This window comes from Microplitis mediator, chromosome 3, assembly GCF_029852145.1.
Source record: "Microplitis mediator isolate UGA2020A chromosome 3, iyMicMedi2.1, whole genome shotgun sequence".
Lineage (NCBI taxonomy): Eukaryota > Metazoa > Arthropoda > Insecta > Hymenoptera > Braconidae > Microplitis > Microplitis mediator.
Window position 1 is genome coordinate 16,693,572 of NC_079971.1, and position 17,824 is coordinate 16,711,395.

The 17,824-nt window shown below is 30.0% G+C and overlaps 1 protein-coding gene and 1 long non-coding RNA gene across 6 annotated transcripts in view; one reads left to right on the plus strand and one right to left on the minus strand.

Moving 5' to 3' along the window:
• LOC130664988 (arrestin domain-containing protein 3) overlaps window positions 1-9,070 on the minus strand; it is a 63,954-nt gene extending 54,884 nt beyond the window's left edge. For all 5 annotated transcript variants that reach the window (XM_057465219.1, XM_057465218.1, XM_057465216.1 and 2 more), the window contains exon 1: window positions 8,517-9,070. In XM_057465219.1, coding sequence (XP_057321202.1) covers window positions 8,517-8,529 — 13 coding nt within the window. In that variant the 5' untranslated portion in view covers window positions 8,530-9,070. The remainder of the gene's footprint in view (window positions 1-8,516) is intronic.
• A 133-nt stretch (window positions 9,071-9,203) lies between these two features.
• Window positions 9,204-13,654, plus strand: LOC130664989 (uncharacterized). Its single transcript, XR_008989497.1, has 3 exons — window positions 9,204-9,565; window positions 9,633-10,005; window positions 12,758-13,654. It is a non-coding gene; the product is annotated as an uncharacterized LOC130664989 (long non-coding RNA).
• Window positions 13,655-17,824: the final 4,170 nt, after the last annotated feature.

Sequence of the window (17,824 nt, forward strand, 5' to 3'; positions counted from 1 at the left end):
CCTCTCTAACTTAAACTCTTGATAAATAAAAAAATCGATAACTCAAATGTTTTAACGTTTCCCTTGAATTTTAACTTATCGAGGTTCTACTGTATAAGACTTTATACGTTATTATAGGAATCTATATGATTATATAAGATTTTGTAAAGTCATGTAAGTTTTTATCGGACCAACTTCGTTATAAAACTTTATATGATTTATATGTGATCACCCGGGAAAAAATGATTTTGCCTAATCATATATGATCATGCATAATTGTCTATATATGATCAGATCCAAAAATTGGCCAGGTCTGATCATACATAACTTGATCTGTTTATACATGATCATATATGATTATATATAATCATGCATGAACGAATATAGTCATTTTTAGAATCTCATTTAGAATATCTGTAAATTATTAATTAAGTAGTTTAATTAGGATTTATTGTCTTCATCAATATCAATGTCGGTTAAAATTAAATAAAAAAAAAAAAAAAAATTATTAACCATCGACAATTATTTTACTACGAGGTCACCCATCCAATTAATTTCCAACGCCGATGCTGCTTAACTTTGGTTATCGATGGTTTGTAGTCTGATCCGCTAGTCTGTTATACACTTACAATTAAGAAACGTTTATGGCATTACTTAACTCAAATATTCAAATTGATACTTTATACTTTTAAATTACTGCCGAATCCTTTGAACATTTTTTAAGTATTGGGGATTTAAATTTGATTGATAGTTAACAGAATAAAAATTTAATAACATTGATATTAAAAAATTGTCATATTATTTAATATATGTATATATATATATATATATATATATATATTTAAATATTTATAGGTTTCATATCAATGAAATCTGATCAGATTTAATCATAGACATATATAACTACATATAGGTTTATATCAGTCACGTCTGATCAGATCTAATTATATATAGGCCTATATCTAATTATATATGGGTTTGTATCAATCATGTCTGATCAGATCTAATCATGTATAGACTTATATATGATCATATATGGGATTATAACAGCTAGGTATGATTATATCTAATTATATATAGACTTATAGATGATCAGATCTGATCATATATAGACTCATATATGGTTATATATGGAGTTATAACAGCCAGGTATGATTATATCTAATTATATATAGACTAGGGTGGCTCATTTGAAACGACTATTTTTTTTTTTTTGGTCCATTGACGGAATATTGTTCTAGACATAAAAAAAAAATTTTCCACAAAATTTGAGCCCTTAATTTTAATTTTAACAACTCGCTAATTGAATTTGAAATTTTCCCATTCATTTAGCATGTAAAGTGGAGGTTTTTTTTTTTAATTATCTATAGCTCTGCTGCATTTCACGTTATTTTACTGTCCATAGGCAGAACTTGTAGGGGAACCTTTATACTTCAAAAGTTCCTACAGTAAAATTTATGTGACAGGAACGGGGTCAGAGTTAAAAAATGTAAAAGTCGATTTTTAGCGATTTTTGCGTATTTTTTGAGTTTTTCGTAGAAAATATTGTAGTTACCGTAAAAAGTAAATGACAAATTTGTAGGAAATGAAATTCGCTACAAAAAAGGTCCTGTAAGCCAAGGCTGTAAAATCTGTTGTTTCTGAAATAAATTGAATTATACATATGAAAATTCAAGATATCTTTGCAGTATATGATTTGTTAAATTAATAATTTAATTTTCATTTATTAAATGTTTTTTTTGGACATATATAGACTTATGTCTGATTATATATGGGGTCATAACAGCCAGGTATGATCATATATATGAACATATATAATCATATATGATTAGGCAAAATCATTTTTTCCCGGGATAACAGCCAGGTATGATCAGATCTAACTATATATAGACTTATATATAAATAGATCTGATCATATATAGACTTATGTATGATTATATATGGGGTCATAACAGCCAGGTATGATCATATCTAATTATACATAGACTTATATATAATCAGATCTGATCAGATCTAATTATATATAGACTTATTATATATAATCAGATCTGATTATATATAGACTTATATATGGGCTTATAACAGCCAGGTATGATCAGATCTAATTATGTATGGGGTCATATATAATTATATATAATTATATATGACCCCATATATAATCATGCATGATTATATATAACTTCATATATGATTAGGTAAAATCATTTTTTCCGGGGCATATAAGAACTTTTTTTCCCGGGATGTTTTAAAACTTGCTAATATTGATAATTGTACAATCGGAAAATCCTTGGGAAAATAGAGATATTTGAACTCTTTCATAACTGTTGTCTCATTTTCTCTTTTTTTTTGTTATTGAAAATATCCCAACAACGATATAGAGTATTTAAAAAAAAATGATAAATTTTTTAGAATTTCTAAGAGAATATTGTTGTTTTATTTTCATAAAGAAAGTTGATAAAGAGTTGTCATGTGCGCTTTTAGAACCGTCATATAACGGTATTAAAGTTAACTAAGAATCAACTGTTAAACAACTAGATAAAAACTGTAAATTAAATCGTATAAAATAGAGTTAATAAACAGTTAATACCGAATCTTTACTTGGTCTAATTTACATGTGGAAATAGTTTTTTAACGCATGGAAAGCTGCTTATAAACTATTATTTAACTGTAAAAATACTATACAAAAGCTATCTATAAACGATTGTAAAACAAGTTAATAACAATATGAAGTGTGTTTTAAAACGGCCGAGTCTTTCCAAACTAAAAAAAAAAAGGTCCGTTATAGCTTACTACCCTGAATGTGTAAATATTCACGAATCAAAAGTGATCCGTTCAAGAATACTTTGTAAACTTTGATGATTATCACAAGTTTTCTTTCCTCCAATCCCAAAGTATTATCTTTTTCTTTAGAGAAGGAATCCAGATAATCAATTTATTTCTATTCCATATTATAAAGCACCTATTTTACTAATACAGGATATTGGTTGAAATCATTAATCTTACTATTTATGAGAAATTAGGAAAGTATCTAAATAATAAGACAGAAATTTTAATAATACTTCTACCATATTTTTCACCATTCTGCGATGTAAAAAAAAATTAAACGACATTTTTGTATCTCCACTAGGCTAAAAAATTTCTGATTATCGTGATATAGAAAAAAATCTAATATATTCAATCGGAAAACAATCGACCTTCTATTTATCTCAACTGTTTTTTAACTGGTAATTTACCGTAAGGTATTACTTATACTCTAGTTATTAACAGAAATTTTTTCAATTGAGTAATTATTCATTAACTGTTTCTTCATTGGTTTTTTACCGTTTAAGAACGGATTGGATGAAGTATTATAATTGTTTAATAACGATTTTAAAACAGTTTAAAAAAAAGTTCAATTTCAAAGGAATAATCATTATTGCACTGTAAAAAATTCGCGGAGTGAATGCGGATTAAATCCGGAGTGAATGGGGGGTGAATGAATTTTTAATTATCCACTCCCCTCGGAGTGAAATTCACTCCGCAGGGGAGTTTTCGCGGAGTAGATAATTTCTTAATAATTTAATCCCTCCGGAGTGAAATTCACTCCGGAACGGAGTTTTGAAAATATTATTAATAAAACATAACTCCACATAATAAAATCGAAGTAAAAATTCGCGTATTACGTTATTGATCAGCTGATATGCACACACATACACACATACATATTTAGGCACACACGCGCACTCGCACACACACGCACGCACACATTTGCACACACGCACACATTTGTACACACGAACACATTTGCACACACGCACACATTTGTACACACGTTCGCACACACACACACGCGGGCACACACACACACACACACACACACACACACACACACACACACACACACACACACACACACACATTGTTTAGCAATTTCATATAAATTAACATTAATTTATTTAAGAATAAAAACTCCGGACTGGGGTGAATTGGGAGTGAAATAAAATCCGCGTCACTCCGAGATCACTTCGCTAAAAAAAAACTCCCATGCGGAGTGATTTTTTTTAAAACTCCGGAACTCCGAGTGGCGGAGTGAATCCGGAGTGAATTCGGATTTTATTTCACTCCCAATTCACTCCGAATTTTTTACAGTGTAAATCTTTCGATTTCGGTACTGCTTTGATCCGAAAACCGTTTATTTTTCACACATTACTACTGTGAATAAACCGTTTGTACACGGTTAAAAAACTGTTAGTAAATAGTGAGAGTATTTAAACCGTTAAAAAACCGTTTTTTACTTTTATGAGGGAATGCTCAAAATATTTTTGCATCTATAGACGATATATACATTAGACTAGGCCAAAAAATGGACTTTTTTTTTTTTTTAACTTCCCGCTGAGAAAATCGACGATTTTCAAAAAATTCAGGAAGTTATTGGTTTCACCGCGATTTTCAAAAACCGGGTTTTTATCATATGTCGACATTTAAAGGTGCTAGGATGCTATTCTGACATTTTCAGAGCGATGTCTCTGTGTGTGTGTGTGTGTGTGTGTGTGGATGTAAACCTCTCATATCTTTTTGATGAATAAACCGATTTAGATGGTTCTTGCGGCATTCAAAAGATATCTTCTGAACTCAGATTTTCAAAAAAATTTTAGACCATTTAGTCAAATAAACTCTGAGATATTTAAGAAATACGAAAAAAAAAAAATTTTTTTTTTCGTTTTTTTTTTGATATTGTGAAAACTGTTGGATTGATCAATTCCAAAATCTAATCAGCTCTAGAACTCGATAAAAGCTTTCGATTGCCACCAAAAACGTCTCAATCAGATAATACGTTCAAAAGATATCGTCGACAAAAGAAACAGTAGAAAACGGTTTGGTTTTTTGCAAATATCGTCGAAACGACTAAACCAATCATTCCTAACATTTTATCAGCTCTAGACCTCAATAAAACGCGCCAATTGCCACCTCAGCCGTTTTAATCGGATAATCCGTTTGAGAGATATCGTCGACGAAAGAATGAAAAAAAATCGTTTTTTTCGTTTTTCGTGAATATTTCGGAAACTATCGAATAGATCAATTAAAAAATCTAATCAGCTCCAGAACTCGATCAAATCATTCGATTGCTGCCAAAAACGTCCCAATCAGATAATCCGTTCGAGAGATATCGTCAACGGAATAATAAATGTTCAATCAATATCTGCTTTTTTCATTGAATAACATAATAATTACTCAACAAAATTACTCAAAACTAATATGTCTTCTTTATATAAGTCATCGGAAGTGATTGCCTTAGAATCGTGATGTTCGCTCGTATCAGGATATACTTACACGATATAGATACAACGTATCACGTAAATACTTATGTTTGAGCTAATTATTGAACATAGTTGTGCACAAATATAAAAGATGCTCATTCATTTATTATTTTAGATTTTAAATTTTTAAACTTTAACTTAAAACGTAACCCTGTTGAGCTTGAAAAGCTCACAGAAAAGAGAAACAAAGGTATCTTCGAGCTCGAAAATTTATTCACAACAAATGTTTTAGAGATCAAGGAGCTCGAAAAAAGCGGGAAGTTTCAGGGCTGGCCCGCAGGGTCAACCGATAGACAGATTTTTTTTTCGATACCGTGAAATAATATTCCTGATGACTAAAAAAAATCATTGTATAAGTTTGAGCCCTTAATATTGATATTAAGAGGTGTATCGTGACGACCATTAGTTTTTTGACAGAAATTTCATTTTTTACCCAAAACTCGTAAATCATCTATCTAAAAAATTTAAGCAATGTATATTCTTGAAAGAAGTTGAATTCCCTACTAAAACTCTCTCTTAGTAAATTGACGTAAAATGAGCCGTTTCCTTGTAACCGTGCCTTAAACATTGATTTGTTTTTTAAATTCTTTCTTTCTATTTTGGATTTTTGTAACTACTAGAAATAGTAAAATTTTTTTTACTCAAGATACATGTTCTTGAAGGAAATTTAATGCTTTACAAAAAAGGTCTCTTAACAATTTTTGCTAAATTCACTCCTTTGAAAGTTAATCAGGTTATTGAACTCGTTTCGACTCTACTTCAACCTTGAATAATTTTCGAAGGAGTGAATTTAGCAAAAAATGTAGTATCGAAAAAAAAAATCTGTCTATCGGTTGACCCTGCGGGCCAGCCCCAAAACTTCCCGCTGTTTTCGAGCTCCTCGAGCTTGGAAACATTGTTGTGAATAAATTTTCGAGCTCTTCGAGCTCGAAAATACTTTTGTGTGCCATTGTTTTCGAAAAAAACCGATTTTAGCATTTCTTTCTCCCACGATATTTGATAGATTTTGATAGTTGAGGTGGCAATCGGCGTATTTTATTGAGTTCTAGAGCTGATAAAATTTTGGAGTTGATCGTATAAGTCGTTTCTAAGAAATCAATAAAAAACTAAGAAAAAAAAAATTTTTTTTTTCGTAATTCGCCAATATTATCGAGTCTACTTGATCAAATGATCTGAAATTTTCAGAAAAGTTGATGGTCAACAAGCTCTTTCGATTGCCGCCTCAACCATCTAAATCGGTTCATTAGTTAACAAGTTATAGACCGGTCACACACATGCATACACACATACACACACACACACACACACACACACACACACACACACACACACACACACACACACACACACACACACACACACACACACACATACATACACTCGGACGTCATTCTGAAAATAGTCAGAATAGCTTCCTAGGACCTCAAAACGTCGACTTCTGATGAAATTTCTATTTTCGCGAATCGGGGTGAAAACAATAACTTCCCAATTTTTCGAAAATCGTCGATTTTCTTGGCGGGAAGTTAAAAAAATAGTCGATTTTTTTGGCCGTCTAATATACACTTATCCAAAAAATTAAAGGAACAAAAAAATTTTATAAATTTTTTAGTGACTCTGGAAGGCTGTATTTTCGTAAAAAATATTCGTATTGAAAAAATAAAAAAAGCAAATTGAAGCTTGAAATCTCTAGTTTGAAGATCTTCCAGCAAAATGTTTTTTTAAGCCACGGTTTTTGCGGAATCATAAGAAAAAGTTCGAGACAAAATTTTTTTTAATTTATTGGTTTTGTTTTTTAGGTCTACGGGGCCGGGAAAAATATAGTGGAAACCTAAACACAGTGGAAAATGTCGATTGGAGATGTATAAAAAAAAACCACGAACTCGGCAATTATCTATTGTTTATCATTTGTCTTTTTGCAAGACGCCACCTAGCGACGATTTTGAGAATCTTTTCAAACAAATTGAATCGTTTTTGGAAAAATTCATAGTGCCAACGAAAAAATAATTAAAAAATGCTCTGATCATCAAGCTGTGAAACAAAAATTTTTTTTAAAAAATATTTATTAAAATTAATATATAATAAATTATTTTTAACTATTTAAATTTTTTACATTGATGAAAAAATTTTTGTCATTGTTTTAAATACAAAATCTTATTTCTGATAGCTACAAACCATCTGAATATGCATTAAATTAAAAAAATATAGCCTAAACTTTTTGAATAGATGCACTAATTGAGCTGAAAAATGGTTTTTATTTTTTTTAACGAGGGCGTACCTTTGTTAAAAATCTGAAATAATTATGTGCTATAGGGGAGTACATATGGAATGTTTGAAAAAAAATAGTCTCATAATTGTGCCAAAATTGTATCATAGTTAGAAAAAACAATTTAGAAAAAAACAATTTTCTTTTCAAGGATCTTATGAAGCTATAAAACTGTTAATTATTTTTTTTGAAAGCTATTATGAGCTCCCAAAACATACTAAATTTTTAGACCAATCGGTCAAGCCAATCCTGAGAAAAAAAAATTTTTCTATTTTTTACATAATATTTATTTTCTTGGAAACGGATTTAGTTAGACATCTAAAACTTTCAGGATCTTAGTATTTTATTAGTACCTACATATCCTCTAAGTATCATTCAAATATCTTTCCGGGGCCGATTCACCATACTTATATCCTTAGGGCCTTTATGAATAAATCTTGCAGTCACCAAAAAATTGCTTCCAGAAAGCTAAAAATTATTTCAGATTCATAGAAATTTTTTTCGTAGTTTTAACTGACGAAAACGAAAAAAAAACATTTTTCCATATGATATTTATATGGAAAAACAGAAAATTATTGCGCGCGTCGTAGAATTGGAATATCAAGCTTGCCTTTGGCGAGAATTTTTTTTATACCTTAGAGAAACTTTTGAGATGATAGGAAAAAAAACTTTTTTTTTTGGACTACTCTAATATATATATCACTTCAACATACAAAGCTAGTAGATTAGACTCTCGATTGTACAGGTAAATATCATATAAATACCGTTCGCACCACTCCTAAAATTTTTCAGTATCCATTTCTAATTACTGAAACAACATTCGTCAACAAAATTAAACTATAATGTTGGATTAGGTCTCATGGTATTAGATCTTTGAAGGTGACAATGATTATGTATAATTCTAATTCATCCTTGTACTTTCAATGAACAGTTAGTTATCATTTATTTAAGAGTACCGTTAAAATGAACAAACTTACCATGTTTCGTCATCCAGTTCAATGAGTACTCTTCCAGATAAAAAATGACCAGGAAAATATAAAAGATTTGTATTATCAAAAAGAATAATAAATTTGCTCAACTTTCGAGTCATTTTTTTAAGCTTATTACTGCAGTTTTTAATTTGAATTATAGAAATACTTCCATTGAAAGAAATTGAGAGATATCCGATTTTATAACCTATTCACTATTATGTTGTGTACACTGACTTTTCTGAATCACCAATATACTGTAAGCGAATAATTTGGCTTTGACAATTGATGTTCAATTAATATTTTATGTGCGTTACAATTTTTATATGTGGTTGTTTTAAAATATATGACAAAACACTTTTTAGACCATCACTTGCACTTTTTCACCATTTTTCATAATCGTTTTTCTTTAACAAGTAGATAGCATTTAAGAAGTCAAAATTTATAAACATGACATACACGCTGAATGATTGAAAAATAAATTCAGTATTTGTTGCTTACGACATGCGTGAAACTATGTAAACTATAGATACTTTTGGTTGCTTGTCTGCTTCTGTCCATTCTTGGTAGCGACGTCACTTTCGCTTCCTCCTACTTTCAAAGTACCTTCTCCAATCGAAGTAATATAACCTGTTTTGTGAAACATGAGTAGTCTGAATCTTCCAACTTAGAAATAATTTCATTAATTTTAATTGTAAACATTTATTTACTATATCTATAACAATTCAAACTATGAAATATGAATTTATAACCAATTTTATTTAGTTTTAACTAACTATTTCAGGGGGGGGGGGGGGGGGTAGGGTTTTAAAGGTGAAAAAAAAGTATATTTTTATGATTTTTTCTCGGCAAAATGAGTAATATAATTTTATTTAACTTAATAACATATTATTGTACAACTTATAAACTATATCAGAAAAAATTTTCATTGGAAAATATTGAAAAATAAGCCGGTGACGTTGAATCTCTCGAGGTGCCTTCAAAAAAAGTTGTTTTGCGGTGAACATCATAACTCCTTACAGGAACATCAGAAAAAAAAATTGATATGCATTTTAAAGGTGATGTATTTTGTGTGGTAACCACGAAGAGTTTATTTATTTATTTTTTGTTTTCGATTTTTTACAGGACTTGGAAGTGAAAAACGCGATTTTAGCTCAAAAAATCGCGGTTAATTTGTTATTAAAAAATATAAAAAAATGAAAAAAAAAAAAAAACTCTCAGTGGTTACCTGTTGATTTATGAGAAGCAGTAATGTTCAAATTTTCAAAAGGATCGGTTCAGTACATTTTGAGTTATCATGTCCACGAACTTTAAAAATGACGTTTTCGAGAAAATCGATTTAAAGTTTTTTATACGTGAAAATTTGAAATAAACCATCAATAAAAAAACATGAATTTCTATACTTACATCGAGACATCAGCTTACATCCTTTAAAAGACAATAGACGGAAAAAAGGATTCAGAAAAAGAAAAGAAAATTGCAGCTGATTTCTACTGGGGTATGTAGGGGCAGGTCTAAAAATCAGGTGTCACGGCCGGTCGTTTGAAACGCTGTAACTCCGTTAGTTTTACTCGGATTGACTCAAAATTTGTACACAATATTCTTGACATATTGTTCATTCAGAAAAAAAATGAAAAAAAATTTTTAAAAACTACCCTCCCCCCCTCCCTTAAGGCCATTCTCAGACAGTACCTCCCACTTTTTAAAAGTTTTCAATGACTTCCAATTCTCATAAACGTATCAAAAATTTATGAATTAATTAAAAAAAAATAAAGGATTTATTGAAAAAAGGACAACGCAGAAGGTATTTCGCCGAGATATAGAATTCAAAAAAAATTACTTACAATTGATATCAATTGGGAGTTGAACAAAATTTGTTAAATAAATTTCAACAAAATCTTCATGTCAATTCTATAATTTGAATTTTCAAATTTTGTAGACTAAAATTCATTCATCAAATTTTGTTTAACTCCTAATTGATAACAGCTGTAAGTAGTTATTTTCAAATTCTATATTTCAGCGGAATTACTTCGACGTTGTCCTTTTTTCAATGAATGATTTTCATTTAATCAGTTAATAAAATTTTAATACGGTTATGACAGTTGAAAGTCATTGTATATTTTTAAAAAAGAGGGGGTGCTCTCTGAGAATGCCCTTACAGGGAGAGGAATGAAGCTTGATATAAACTAAACTATACTGTCTTATTGTCAATTTCTATTAAATCTTTTTAAAAAATCATAAATTATGATAATTTTAATGAAAAATTGGTAGAAAGTAACAGGTACGCAGAAAAAATTATAAGGTAGCATAATGATTTTTGAAGTCTTTGATTTTTAATAATCACCAAGTATGAAATACGTTATGTTTGACAGGCATATCAGAATAAATCTTGAAATTTTATAAATCGGGAGTAAAGTTTTGATAAACGATTGCTATAAGTTGAAATGAAAATAAAAATTACTGTGTTTCATATTATAGTTTTTCAATGATGAATTTATGAATTTTTTATAATTTTGTATCAAAAATTAGTCAGCATAAAAATATTTATTTCAAACAGCATTAAATTCAAAATAAATTCATTTTACACTGGTCACAAAAATTAAGGGATTGAAAAAAAATTCGAAATTTTTGGGTAATTTTCAACATGCTGTAACTCAGTGAAAAATGGTCGTAGAAAAAAACAAAAAAAATGCTAATTGTAGCCTCAAGTTTCTAGTTTTCAGATCTGGACCTCGAATTTTTTTATCATGCACGGTTCCAGAGTAACTTTAAGAAAACCGACGAAAAAAAAATTTCAAAATTTTTGCTTGTCTTCCAACAAGTCTATGGGCTTCAATAATTTTTTTTGGATAATCCGACCTCATGATTCTTTTAGGAAATTTTAAGCCCTTTAATTTGGCGGTCTAAAAAAGTCTCTACGACGATTTGGCGCCGAGTTATCATTGATCAAAGCAAAAAAGTCCATTTTGGCTTTGATAATCAATAACTCTGGACGTATTGATTGTACAGAGAATGGAAGTAGAGTTTTGAAAACTGGAAAAGATTCTCTATAATGCAAAATTAGTGGCTTTTGATAGAAAAATTTTTTTTGAAGTGATAATGTTTATTAAAAAAATAGGTCAAAATTCGCATATTTAAGGATATTCGGAAATCTTGCTATAACTTTGGTTATAACGGATGAACAAAGGATATCGACGTTTTTTTTTTTCAACCTCAAAGTGTCCTGAAAAAACCGTGAAAATTTCAAAGCGCTGCGATTTTTCTTTCTTAATGTCCCGAAGCTTTAAATTTCTCGATTTGCCAAAAAATCACCATAATTGGTAGTTTCTCGGTTTTTGTTCATTTTTTCGATTTTATAATGTTTTTTTTACCGATAATCTTCAATTCTTTGATCAAAAAATTGATTATCGAAAAAAATTATTAAAAAAAATCACTCGCAATTTGCGACCACATTACTTTTAAATTTATAAATTGTTTGAAAGGTCCAACGTCTACAAAATAGTTTGAATCCCTATACTAGTGAATTTGTTTAAACTGAAAATTTGAATTTCTTTTGGGTTCATTTCCGGTATAGTAGAAATTGATAAATATTTCGGTATATTTTAAGAATTATACCCAATTCATACCCAGATTATACTCAAATCGTCTAATGTTTTGGGTATGTTTTTGAACTTTTCATACTTAAATGATACTGAAAAAATATCTATTTCAAGCACGATTTATACTCAAATTATACCGAAATCAGAGAGGTTAAAGACAATATCTTTCTATATAAGTCTTTACCTAGGAGAAAGGAAAATTGTTTCTTTGAAGTTTGAAGTAAATAAATTTATTGAATACATAGAAAATTATAAAAATACTATTTCAATTGAGTGTTGAGTATTATAATGCTTTTTACAGTTCCATTAATTTAATCAAATGTTTAAAACAACTTATAAATTCAATACTTTTTTTACGGCCAAAATAATTGACAGTGAGCAAAAGTATAAATCCAATAAAATCTCACAAAAAACCATAAAGCTTTGTGATAACTTACAGAATCTCATGGGAACTGATAAAAACTCATAGAACTTATGCTCGATGTCAAATAACTTATTGAACCGTATAGAACTATAATTCTTGTTGTACTGCAGGAACAGCAGTTTCGGTTGCAATTGAATCTTTTTATACTTATTAACATTTACCTTTATATCGTTCCAGATTGTAGATAATAAGCGTACTACATAATTAATAATGATGTTTCACTTTAGATTCTGAGAAGGAGTTATCTAAAGCAGTGGAATCAGGAAAAAAAAAACCTCCTGTGGCACTATTGTCAGAATTATCTGAAGAAGAATTAGAAATAAAAAAAAAAAGGATAGCCAAACTGGATGATAAAATACTTATTCATGCATATATCACTGTCAACTCTAAAACCTCATAGAACCTCACAAAATACTTTAAGAATTCTAATGATAACAGCGCCTAATATTTTTGTATAAATCCTTATACAATTATACCTATAAAATACTTATAAATTTAACTGTCAACCCTAAAGTCTCAAATAATCTTTTAAATAAGTCGAAAAATTCTTGTGATATTCCTGTATTGATACTTATACAATTATAACTATGAAATACTTATATATCATCATACAACCGTTGATCTTACATTTTTTTATAATTACAAAATAACGATAAGAACCTAACTAAAAAATCTGTGCGATATTTTTGCATAGGTTCTCATACGATTATTATTATACAATACCCATATATCGAGGGTTTTCTGACGCAACTTCGTATCTCAAAAACTACTTCTTTTCAGGAGAGACAAAAAACGTTTTATAATGAACTTCTAGCTTTTTTTTTATTAATTCTTTTTACAAATCTAAAAAGTTATCAAACTTCCTATAAATTTTCAAGACAACTGTAATATTAAATATATTTCATTATTATTTTTTTGCTCATTTTGTGAGGTACGTGTTTGCTGCACCAAAAAATTGCTGAAAAATGTAGCATACGTGTTTGCTGTATTCTTAATTGATATAAAAGCATAGACATAAAGGGGCTTTTTGGATCATTTTATTCAGGAATATATAATCAACTTTTCAATTATTCTTAACCAAGTAACAATATTATTATTAAACTTATTAGTGTTATTATATATTGATTATGACAATACTGTATTTTTTTCAAATTTGTCGTGAGAAATATGATTTTTTAAATTATAGCTAATATTAGTATGTGATACTAATATTAGCTAGTTTCAAGAATACTTCTAATGATTTCAAATAAAAACTTTCAAACAAAATTGTAAAATCTAAAAAATATACAATATTATATTTCAACACTGCTTGTAGATAATATTACCTGTTATAGAAAAACATATATTTATTTTTCACGGATGTATTTCAAATTATCACAAAAAGCATTACAATCTTTGGGTATCAAAGGTTTTAAAGACAAAAGTTCCTTGTACTTTTGACTACCCTATCAAAAACCCTTGAGGGATCGCATGGGAATTCATAGGAATTAATATAGGAGTGTATAGATTTATATAAGGATCAATGTAGGAAATCATAGGTATCTGGATTCCCGATCTGAGAAATTGTGAGTACCTGGATACTAGTGTTGGAAATTGGCAAAGGTACTTGTATAAATGAATTTGTTTGTGGAAAATTTATCTAGGAATTTGGTGTTCTATCTAAGTAATTTCTATAGAATCCGGGCTATCTGGATTTTTATGTCTATTCTATTAATACGCGTATATGACTGAATGAACAGATTGGAATTCTATTAGCAGAAAATCTTTCAACAAAAAATTGAGTAATTAATGCTTTTTATATCAGTATTTGTAATAAGTAAATTATTAACTTAATACTTATTGATTTATTAATTGACTCAAGAAGTATTACATCTTTATAGAAATCACGAATAATTTTCATAAAACACTGAATTAGGAATCGTACAAAGGCATTGTACTCCAAGAAAGTTTATGAAAACACATACACTGTTTATGATATTTGTATCAATAACGTGACGTTTTACGTAAAGTTTTCTGAAATGAGTCTATTAGATATATTTCTAATCAATACAAAGTTTCGATATGGACTTTGACATATTGCAGATTTCAATGAGAAAGCAAAGTAAAAATCCACATGGGAATCCATACTAGATTTCCCATGTGGATTTGGCATGTTGTGGATTTCGTCGAACCCTTATAGGAATCTACGGGGGATTCTCATATGGATTTTTTTGATAGGGATAACAACATTGTCTGATGTCATACTCTGGAATATATAAAATTATATGTAGATCGAACACAATTATGACAGTGATAGGTTAGAATTCATACTTGATGATGTTTTTTATTTACCGAGATATTATTTCCTACAAACATTATGAAAAAGTAAATTGTTTAACTATTGTTGATTCACTTTGAGTGATAATGTAATTAATTGGATATTAAAATTTTTAATTACAACAACACGGTGTTTCCACCGTGATTTAAATCTGCGAGGGTACGAGCAAACTTCTATCTGATAAATACCGTCAGTCATGTTATGTTTAATTTTGTCTCTTGTGAAACGTCATAAAAAAAGAGAACAGTTCCGTTGTCTCGAGACTTGTAGCTCGTTTTTTTTTGCTTTTTGGTCTATTTAGTCTATTTGATCTAGTCTATTTGGGCAATTTGATCTATAACTTACAGTATTACCGGATTTCTTTTCAAGAGACCACTAGTGTCGACTCTGAGACCACCAGAAAACTACTAGCGCTCCCTGGAAGCTGAAATAAGAAATAAAAATAATTCAAATAAAAGAAAGTAATAAACAATTCTCTATTTTTCATAAGTGCTTTTATGATAACATACTTTTTAATCATAATGGATACGGGCATAAAATAAAATTTCTCATACTAATATAAATAATATGAATGATAAAGTCTATTAGAACAAAAATAAAATAATAATATGTTATAACTAACGATAAAATTATATTTACTCTACAATATTATAAGTTAATCATTAAAATTATGCTCTTCGTCAGAAGAACTGTCGATAAAATTTTGAGTTTCATCTTGAGGTTGATAAATGTCTTTGGTACCGATTTGATTGATTACTTCGTCTGGAATATCATAGTTATTACAGCATTTACCAGCTAATTCTAAGCCAGCTCGCACTGTTAAAAGTGATGTCAACATTGGCAGGTCCATCTTATTACGCTTCTTATTTTTAATTATATTCATATTGCTAAAAAGCTTCTCAACATCAGCATTTGAGTGAGGTAATATTAGAAGTGATATTGCAAAACAAGCTAGTTTTTTGAATCTTACTTGGCCTTGAGCATCCTTAAATTCTCAAACTTCATACCAAAATTTTTTGGTATCCTTGGTTTCTTTCCACTTTAAAGTGTGAATTTGGTACCATTGATCATCTATTTGGGCTTTGAAATCCTCACTCTTATTAAAGTTAAAATGTATAATTAAATCAGTGATAGATTCCTTGTTCCCTCGCAGATTTGAATCACGGTGGAAACACCGTGGATCCACAGTGATTCCACGGTGGCTTTGTGCTATTTTACCACCGTGGTTCCACGCTGTATTCACCGCGTAATCACAGTGAAAACACCGTGTATACACGGTGGTAAAGCCACCGTGGAATCACGGTGGATACACCGCGTAATCACAGTGGTAAAATGGAACAAACCCACCGTGTTTCCATTGTGATTCAAATCTGCGAGAGACACAAAGCTATCAACTTTTTGTTTATTATTTATTGCTTAAAAAATAATAAACTTAAAGGTGACCAACTTATTTAAGCAAATATTTAAAGAAATTTAATTTATTGATGATATTTATTAAATGTTAAACTAAGACATAATATGATTAGTGGCATAGATATACTGATCTCAGATATCAATTGAATGCATTATGTATTTTTGAAAAAGACACAAAGTCAAATAACATAAAAAAAAATATTTCTTAAAAAAATCACAAAAAAAATTTTGCGGTAACTCTTCCCGTTAGAATTAAGAGCTTAAACTTTAAGGGAATTTTTTCTGTTGTAATTGAAACTATTTTAAGAGGTGATCGTATTAACTTGTTACGTTCTAAGGTGCTCAGGAAATTTTGTAATGGCTATCATAACGAATGAAAACAGTGCTCTTTGCGAACATTTCATTGTCAGTAAACTCGGTTTTTTCGTCTTATCTCGCAAGTGCTCAATATGGAAGATTATTCAATTCGGCTAAACAGGCATAAATGTACGAGGCGATCGTCGGTAGTTCTCGGAATTTAAATATAAAATAAAAATTATTATCGAGGCCAAATTCCTCAGCTGCGTTCTTTTACCCGCAGTGAGTCATCACTCGACCACCCCATATTTACCGAAACTTACTCACATCCGGTTTTTATAAAAATTTAAACCTAGTACATACTATTCTTTTCTATCCACCTTGCCTTGTTCTAGTTAGAGATAACGGCTACTCCGCGTTTCAACGGCAAGATAATAAATCTTAATATTACCTCGGTACCGATTCTCCGAAAGAAAGACGTTACCAACCAGAAGCAGCTGTGTAAATATGAATATAAAACCGAGATTATAATAAAGAATCTCTTGTAAATTATGATGTCCAGAGTAGTCATTGTTACTAGCTCTAGCAGTCGAGAGTCTTTGTGTTCACAAAATAAGAATTCAACAAGGAGCTTATCAATAGCCCCCTACTTGCCTGGCCTAGCTACCTATCTTATTCTATGAAACTGGCTTATACGTTCCCCTATTCCGCCTAGGATATTACTTCCTCATTACCCTATCACGTAATGCCTTATCCCGCCTCTTCCAAATTTCTAGTAAGTACATACCTAGGGCCCACCTACTTCCCTCCTTATCACAATTTGTATCTCTCTCAATTTTAAGGGAATTATGCATCTATCTCCCTTACCAAGGTGCTAGATTTACCACCCACCTGTAACTAAGTCAAGGCATATTGGTTCTCTCAAAAATAGAACCACCCATGCCCCCTACGCAATTCAGAAAAATAACCCTCCCGTGCCCCAACAGTCCAAAAATTCTCCCTCGCCAGTATCCAGTCTCGAGAGTATAAAAAGACCCATCGGTTGTTACGAAAAGCTCAGCTCGCCAGCTCGTTAGCTCGTCAGCTCGCTAGCTAGCTCGTTCGTTCGTTGGGCTGGCGTTTTCAATTTTGAATATATTTTTTCCAACCTTCAAATTGCAATAACTCATTAAAATTTCGACTTAATCGATTTATTCCGTTTTTGCAACAAATTACTAATAATTTCTTACCACTTTTCTCGGTAATCAGTGCGGTTCTAAATTTACGA